Source organism: Montipora foliosa, chromosome 1 (genome assembly GCF_036669935.1).
Source record: "Montipora foliosa isolate CH-2021 chromosome 1, ASM3666993v2, whole genome shotgun sequence".
In the NCBI taxonomy this organism is placed as follows: Eukaryota; Metazoa; Cnidaria; class Anthozoa; order Scleractinia; family Acroporidae; genus Montipora; species Montipora foliosa.
The window spans coordinates 30,975,407-30,984,716 of NC_090869.1; the positions used below are offsets into that span (position 1 = coordinate 30,975,407).

At 38.6% G+C, this 9,310-nt stretch overlaps 1 protein-coding gene and 1 pseudogene across 1 annotated transcript; both read left to right on the forward strand.

The window, feature by feature from the left end:
- Positions 1-4,057: 4,057 nt before the first annotated feature.
- Positions 4,058-6,618, forward strand: LOC138012791 (putative ATP-dependent DNA helicase Q1; annotated as a pseudogene).
- A 20-nt stretch (positions 6,619-6,638) lies between these two features.
- On the forward strand, positions 6,639-7,529 carry LOC138012801 (putative ATP-dependent DNA helicase Q1). The gene has a single exon (XM_068859691.1). It carries the CDS (start codon positions 6,639-6,641, stop codon positions 7,527-7,529), a length of 891 nt encoding a protein of 296 aa, XP_068715792.1.
- The last annotated feature ends 1,781 nt before the right edge of the window (positions 7,530-9,310 follow it).

Below are 9,310 nucleotides of genomic sequence, written 5' to 3' on the forward strand. Positions count from 1 at the left end.
ACTGTCTATCACATGGTAATCAGACAGGGTTCGTACGGGTCCTGGAAAACCTGGAAAGTCCTGGAATTTTATTATGGCATTTTCCAGGACTGGAAATTCCTGGAAAAAGGCCACTGGTCCTGGAAAGTTCTGGAAATCTTTTAAACTCAGCTAAAAATGTGAAGTGTAGGGAAGACGGTAAGGTGAATAAATATTGAGATCTTGGGGGTGTAATGGTTAATGTGAATTTTTGAGCCCTTGAAAAATCAATTTGACTCCTAGAAAAGTCCTGGAAATTTTTTTGTGAAAAAGGGTACGAACCCTAATCAGACTACAGTACCTATTTAAGTATGTAGTGGGAATCCACTGGCATTCCAGACTCCAAAATTAAATTCCATTGTAAATTTTCCTTGCTTGTACTTATAGATCAGTACAAAGTTCTTCTCCATGTTTACAATCAACTTTGCCTTGCCACTTCTACTTCCTTTAAGAGTATGAGTAAAATATTTCTGCACTCTTACTTCCCTGTACCCAGTAAGAATGGAAAACAACATAACAACACTCTTTCTTGATGTCAGTGAGATCAGTGCGCCTTTTCCATTCCCTGCGATATAGCAATTTGGTTCTTTGAACTGATCCAAACCACTGGATTTGATAGCAGACTGGAGAGCTATGAACACATCAACAGGAATGTCTCTCTTACACTCTCCAAAATAAGGATTTCTAATTTTCGCTCGTCCACCAATTTTCCGATAAAGCATTTTCAACCACAATCGGCTTTCACTGCAGAGAATTGATCCACAATTTATCGTTGTTTCAAGGACCCTTTTCATTGCATTACCATAAGGTGTTGAACATAGGGTAAAGCATGCCAAACCGAATCGAAGTGTAGATATTTTGAAAGTGTGTTCATCAAATTCTGGTTGTATTTCGGCAGCAAATTCAGCCAGTTCCTCTAATTTCTGCTTCATTACTTCTTCAAAGCCATCCGATTCTTCGTATTCCCCGTCTTCGTCCAAATTATCGTCAGTTGTGTCTTCAAATACAAGCTTAAGAGCCTCTTCCACAGTAAAATACTTAGCCGCCATTTTGTATTTTCAAAACTCACGCGACAATTTTTTCACTACTCCGCTGACCGCAACTTTGAATCTCGTGGCACTATTGACATCCTCGTTTGCCCGACGTGTAAGATTTTGCTAAGTCTAGTCTGAAGACATACGCGCGTTTACTGTATACACATATTCAAAATAAGGAAAACTCTTTCTCGCTCTGTGGCAAGCTGTCAAGCCATTGAAAACAACAATGACCTGTTACATACTAATGAGGCATACGCGCATATATTGTAGACGCGTATGTGCGTAAATGCATACGCGAATACGTGTATATTTTGGTTCGGACATATGTGAACTGCACTGTACTATATGCCTGTCCTGAGGAAGATGTAAAAGAAGGAGATGCGGGAACAGTTGCTTGGCATATTTTCGACAAAGGCAGAAAAATAGACACAGAATGGTACAAAGCCAAAATTCTTAAATATTCTGGTAATTCTTATCAATTTAATTTATAAGTGACTGAATTTCTTAATAAGATTCATTTGCATATGGCTGTAAAATACATTTTGAAATGCAACAAAGGTGGGAAAACAATGGAGCTTTATAAAACAAACCTCCTTTTGGATGTTACGAATACATTACCACACTTTGGTCAACTTGAAAAGAACAGTGTCACTTCATTTATGCCTGATTTGGTCATTCGAAGTAACAGAAAGTAATTCAGTTTGGGCTTCGCTGGCTTCGTATGACTGTGAATCTTGAATCACGTGACCCTTTAACTTATAATTATGCATACCTCGTTGTCGTTCAACATAATTAAACAACCACAATTTAGTCATACTAGCCTGTGTAGATTGTAGAATTCAAGAATCTAGTGCATATGCGAATAGGCGTAAACTGTGAGGAAAGGAGCACTTCATATTCTATTTGTGTAGTTCTAATTAAAAAATCTCTAGCCCGGGAAAAGATCACTTTTGAGTCATGCACAAGCGAAGCGAGTCGGCGGAGAGTCTGGATGCTGAAGCGCCAAGAAAGTGAGCTTACTTTTCTTGCACTGGCTTACAGTTTATCAAGAACCATCATGATGATAAAATCTCCACCAGTAAAATATACGACAACCGTGTTTACCCTGTTTGTTTGCCGCCCAGTCGCCGATTGTGTGACACTCAAAGTAAACTCACTACATTCTACTGTGAAGCTGAAGTGAAACAACTTCTGTTTTAACTTCCACACAATACCTACATGTAATTGCGTGTGTGGTGATAGGTGCTTCGTTTTTGACTACTTTTGTGGATCAAAGTGTAAAGAAACCTTGGATTTTTTGTTTCAAGTATGGCACGTCTGTGCTTGCAACCAATCTTGCAAACCCTGAGATTATGGTGCATCCTTTAATAAAATAGCATTTCGTATAAGTATTTAATTTCTTTTGTAAAATTATATTGAAGAGGACTTGAAAGATACTTCGATCTTAGCTCTACAAAGCAATATTTGTGCAAAATGTACATTGCAGCTGCTGGAAATCTAATGTCGATGTTAAACTTAAATATTGTTATCACTTGATCAAGTAATAAATACCTTTGTACGTGATGTCATTCTGTGATCTACATTAATTCCTTTGTAAAGACAGCGTTAAGCTTATTAAAGTACGCTGTTGTTGAGCCGCGAAATTAACTCAACGAGTAAAGTTTGTCTGATACTGAACATGGCACGCGTGGCCTAAACAACGTAGAATGTCTAATTTTAATCTAGGAATGTCTAGCTGTCAAAATGTCTAGAAAAGTCTTTCATTTTAGCTCAAATTATTGACTTTTCCAAGACTTTTCTCTGAAAGAAGCCACGAGACATAAAATAGACTCTTTCAAGACTTTGTTCTAGATCTATTTTAGACAATTTTTAGATCTACGCGTTTGGTGCAGGTACAAATTGCACTCTCACTACGGGCTTGTGCAAATGTGGTCGTCTTTGAAAAACTGGACACCACCTTGCATTCTATAGAAGCTTTCCATGGCCTGTTTTGTTCAAATTTTAACTAAATTTCCATTTCATTGTACTTTTTGTTTTGCCTACTCCACCTATAGCTTGGTGCTTACCTTTTGTAAATCATTTGCATCACTTCTCAGTTAAAAATACATTACTTTTGTGAAATAGCCATTATCTTTGTCCAAGTGAAATTTCTTCCTTCAATTTCATCTCTTAAACTACACTGTTCAGTGTTTCGTTGAGAAATTATGTTCTTAACTACCTGATTAATATATAATCAGTTCACTCTTGGGACACGTCATCATGACAACATCATACTAAAGTAAAACCATTTTTCGTTGGTTGTGAACCTGAGCGAGTCACTGGGTAAATATGAATCGTTTCTTGTTCACTCTATTTTCTGTATATTTCATAATCGTGTAATTTTCTTATTAGGATTCGAACCGCACAACTTCCATTGATGTAACATCCCTTACATGCACCAGAATAAAAGGTTTCATAACAGTGAAACGATCGCAGCCGACGAAACACTAAAGATCATGACAAACCAATTTGCAGTGATGCATCCCTGTACTAATTATCATCCACTGCTGATCTCAGACAGCCTATTCTTGTGTTACCTCGAGGGTTCCAATATTGTTACATGTAGATATTTTAATTCTTTGTCAATAGCAGCTGGATTTGTAAAGTACATGCTTGCATCCTAAAACGCTGGTCCTATAACATGTTTCTTTCCCAACCCTTCAACTTTCCATCCAAAGCGACTGTCGAATGCACTTCACTAATCCAAGATTGATACTAGTTATGGCAGAACCCCTTGTTATTTGTGACTACTGTCGTTAGTAGTTGGCATTATTCTTTGCAGAACCAGTCAGAATACAAAGTAGTAGTGACTTAATTTAATATTATTTAAATAAGTCAGAGTGGCAGGATAATCTGCAGTAATAGATTTTTTTTTTTTATTTTGCTGTTGAAAATGCCTTTATATCTACACAACATATATGTATCCTTACTCTGCTATCTTTTCATGTACATGGAGCATTAGTATGTACTACTGTAATAATTACCTTTGCACTCATTGCGTGACACTTAGGGGGCTGAGTATCACACCATTCACAGCAGCATCTAGCAAATTCGGGGATGTCAGAGGATTCACAAAAAAGCCAATCTTGTGCCTCACGGCTACTGCAGGTAAAAGCATAAGAACCAAAACAATGAAGAATCTGCACATGAAGAATGCCAAGATCATCCACTAAGTCCAAACAAGACAAATATTAGGCTCAGTGTAATGAAACTGGATAGAAGTGAAGAACTTGATGATACCTTTGCATTGCTTATCGTGGAGTTGAACACCAAGGGAAATGAAAAAAACGATAATTTACTGCAGATCAATCAATGTGCGTGGAGACATTTTTGAAGTCCTGTGAGAAAGCTTAGCAGACAGTCAACTGTATGCCATGTTTCATAGCAATACACCTCTATCAATCCAGGAAACAGTGTTGAGCCAGTTTGTAAAGTGACAGCAAAATTCGACTCATTGTTGCCACATGTGCATTGGGCATAGGTGTTGATATTCCTGATGTTGAACGTATAATTCACTATGGCATACCCTCTGAGGTAGAAAGCTATGTGCAAGAGATTGAATTGGGAGAGGGGGTAGGGATGGCAGAGCATGTGATGCTTTGATGTATCACAAGCCCTGCCACCTTGTCACTGTGACAAAGAATTGCGAGAATATGTGACAACCACCCAGAGTCGACGTAAGGTCCATTTGAAACATTTCAAGGAAAGAGAAACAACTGTGTGCCCTACGCACAAGTGCTGCGATGTGTGCACTCTGCTTTGGATGTAGATGTGAAATGCATCCCGAGCCAATGCAGAATGTGGATACCAGCTTGTCTGAGAAATCCTTAAATCGAGTAGTGGACCAAGAAGAACGTAAATTGTTCATTGAACTTCTGACAGACATGGATACAAGTGGTACCTATGAGACTCTAGGCTCAGATCTTATCCTGGAAATAGCTGTTAAGCTGGAATACATATTTTTTTGCAGATTATTTGATTGAGAATTTCCCCATCTTTAATGCACACTTGGTTAATGATATCATTCTTGCTGTAAAAGATATTTTTAATTACATGTCTCAAGCAAATGCGTGTCTGGTGAGTAATTTAGGAACCTATTTTGATGATCCTCTCCTACTTGATGCAGACTCGTACCCAGTCGTTAGAGGATTGGATACTAGGTTGGATTAACGCGCGCAACGTGTCATGGGAAGGGTCGAAGGGAAAATAGCGACTGGCAGATTTCGTTCCAACATGGCTGCTGTTTTTGATCGCAAAGTGCACCCAGCCATATTAGAGGGAAAATTGCCTTGACCGCATAGCAGTTGTAGCAAGAAACCTATATTTTATCAAAAGAGCGGGATTTTTCACCATTATAAGACCATATATGGGTCTAATGTTCCATCTTCATTTTTGAAAGAAGCACTTATGCTCGAAAGCTTCATGGAGATGAAACTAAAGCATATTTGGAGAACATTTATCAACACCATGCCATGGAGGTAAGATTACAAAATAATTAATTTGGCATCAGATTGTTATGAATTAGTCGAGTCTATTTTCACAGATCTTGATTTATTACAGCACAGTGATGATCCAACCTTTAGCTTCTTGACTGCAACCTACCAGCCTCTAAATCTAGAGTTGAAAGTCTGTGTGACAACACCGACGGAAGCTGCCAATCTGCTGCGGTTTTGCCTGCTACGTTACGGTGCTTTGCAACCTTTTACATCTGGGCGCAAGTCAGGGAAAGAGATTTCGGTGTCGAGCAGTGAATATTTCTATGATTTCTTGGTGTGGGAGCAAAATGTCACCAAACACCGATGCAAGGACACCGGCATTGGACAAGAGATGAAATCTGTTATAGTATCAGCTATCCATTCAAAGCGGGTAAAACAATGCAGTATACCTTCTTTGTTACTTATTATTATATTTGCTTGCAGTAGTAAACTAACTGTGTTGTATGTAAATAACACCTCTTTATTAATCAAACTGGGGGGAAGGGATTCTGTAAAAAATTTATGTAGACTGCAGATGATACATGTATGTGTCTTATCCAAATGACAAGGGGAAACAAGCAAGATAAATTTTTAACCTGTAAATTAAAGTACAAATAGGAGCACTAAAGCAGACGATATATCTTCCAGTTAACAGTTCATAAATCTTCTAGTACTCCACTATAGAACAAGCATTTTTTACACAGGTTGTGCTGACCTCTTCTCATCATTATCCATGGCTTTATAGATGCTTGCTTGACTTTCTTCCCCACTGTAACTGTTTTCTTTTTCTTATGAAAAGTGCTTTTTTCTAATACATGATCCCACCCAAACATTGACACCTATTCTTTAATATTACAGAACTATGTTGCAACAATCGGTACTACCCTCTTCAGCCTCAAGTGGAAGGAGGAACAAGTTCATGTACATCCTCTGAAGATGAGACTGATCCACTTTGTAGAACTTTGCACAGGTTGTTTGGTCATTCTAATTTCCGTGAAAATCAAAGAGAAATAATCGAGGATATAATGCACAATCTGGGAAGTCACTGACATATTCTCTACCTGCTGCAATGGAGCCTGGTGTATCAATTTTAATCTGCCCCATTGTTGCATTAGTGGCAGACCAGGTGACTATTTTACGTGCATCTGGTATAAACACCTGCTATGTAACTCATCAGCTGTGCGATGCGGAAAAACAAGTCATTTACCGTCATTTGTGCAGTCCTGACCCAGGCTACGAGATTATTTGCACAACACCAGAGACTGTGTTATCTCCTGAAATGACAAGAACTCTTGTTAAATTGCAAGGGCAAGGGAAATTACAGCGTTTCATTATTGATGAGGCCCATTGCATAGACTTGTGGGGAAATGATTTTCGTGAAAGCTATACCCAGCTGGGCACCCTCAAGGACTTTGGAGTACCTGTTATTGCTCTCAAAGGCTCTGCTACGCAAACAACAAAAGATGTTATTCTTGATACTCTGAAAATTCCAAATGCCAAAGTTGTTTCAAATTCCTTGAATAGACCAAAAATCTGCTACACTGTTGAGCCAAAGGGACAAAAGGTCATTGATGACATTGTTCAATTAATCAACAGCAAATTCCAAGGACTGAGTAGCATTGTGTACTGCTCTGAAGTTCGTTACACAAAGAATGTGGCATATAATTTGAATGTAAGTGGAATATCAGCTGGTCATTATTATGCCAACTTAGACCCGTTTGAGAAACAAAGTGTTGAAACAGGATGGATGGAGGGCCGCATCAAAGTCATATGTGCTACCATAGCCTTTGGCATGGGCATAGACAAAAAGGATTGCAGATTTGTCATTCATCACACTATGTCCCAAAACGTAGAGGGGTTTTCCCAGGAGTCAGGGAGAGCAGGACGGGACGGGCAGCCAGCTCATTCCATTCTTTTTTATCGTTTTGAGGACAGAACAGGTTTATCGTTATCGTTTTGAGGACAGAAGTTTTTGGCACACATTTTGTGTTTGGAGGATTTGCAAAAAAGGGAACATAAACTACATCAGTTGAATTCAATGGTCAAATACTGCCTGGCTATGGATTGCAGGAGGAAAGTGATTCTGCAGTATTTTGGGAAAGAATTTGACCTTGACTTATGTCAGAACCATTGTGACAGTTGCCTGTGTGTTAGTACCACAGAAAAGAGGAATGCTTCTGATGATGCAATTCCTATTGTGAAATGCTTGCAGTCAATCATGGTGTTCTGTCCACGTGTCACATGCCGGATTTTACAACTGACCTTCTGGGGATCGAAACGTCAAGAGGTTGTTAAAAAAGGACTGGACAATATTTCAGAATTTGGCATTGGTAAGAGAACCTTTACAGAAAAAACAGGCAGCTCTATTCATTCATGAACTAATCACATTAGAGATTTGAATGAAAGGGGCTCTTTACCCTATATTACTCTTGGCAGTAAGGCTGTGGATCTTCTTTCAGGAAAACTACATGTAACAAGGCAAATTCGTTGAATGCTTACAGGAGCACACATATTTTAGAAACTTGTTTCTCGGTATAATAATAACAATACTAAATGATGTGTTGATAATTGAGATAAGCATTGTAATAATTAAGAACTCCTACAATATTGACTTTGAAAAGACGGTATAAAGAATTGATACTCACAGTGTATCCCACTGAACAGGCAGTCCCATGGAATGCAGCATTAGCACAAATTGTTTTCCAGCTCCAAATGAGATGGCAAGTAAACCAAACAACAGAGCAAAATCATTGTGGTTCCGTGAACTCCTTATGCATGATAGCAACTTCAACACATGGGTGGCATTCGTCATCTTCTTCTCGTTTGTTAAAACAGTATTTCTCTCAACATCATTTGTTACAAGAGCAAATAAATGCAGGTCAGCAAGGGGCACTTTTCCTTGACTCTTAAAGGCAGAGTGTCAATGGCATTGGATGGCATGCAAAATTTCCTTTCGCCATATTTATCACGAATCACATTCTTTTTCAAAAACTTGCATTTCAGCTCGTACTACTGCAGTTTGTGTCAATGTTAAACCTGAAATGTTCTCTCTCTGTTGATTCCTCAACTCCTGTTCACATAGCTGTACCAAAGTAACTATGTGATGGTTGTTTGTTTTTGACAAGTCAGCATACTGATCTAGTAACCCAGATAACATGGGATCTTTGGCAGCCCCCTTCTCTAGTTCCGACCACACCACAGATAGCAATGCCAAATTTGCTCCTAGTTGTCTTTTTGTGTTTGATATTGGGCCTATAAAAAACATAAAGAGGAAATATTTAAAGTGTAAGGAAGATATGTTTGTTTCTCCCTGCTCCACTTCCTTCAAGATGCAAGAACCCCCAAACCCAATAAATAGTTTCTCTCACATACCATAAATTCCCTATAAGCCCCCTCTTAACTGGTTGAAAAAGATAAGCCCTCTGGGGTAGGGTTTGGGAGAGGATTTACGGTAAACAATTTCTAAGATACCTTGTTTATTTACTGTAGCCTGTTAGTCTGGTGGGAGACTTAGAATCTGGACATCAGCTCGTTTACTCAAGTTCTTGTAAAAGGTCCTACAAGTATGCAAGTAGATGAAAGATAAAGTAAAAAGGTAAAGTAAAGTAGATAAAAGTAAATCTTTGTGTCTACGAATGCCAATACCCAAGAATGAAGAAAATAAAGGAACAGAAGGATGGATTCAACACTGCATGGCATAAAATGACCTCTAAAGCCATCCATCATAACCATATGAACCAG

Coding starts and splice junctions, on each gene's coding strand:
- LOC138012801 (XM_068859691.1), top strand. CDS start 6,639: ATGGAGCCTGGTGTATCAATTTTAATCTGCCCCATTGTTGCATTAGTG.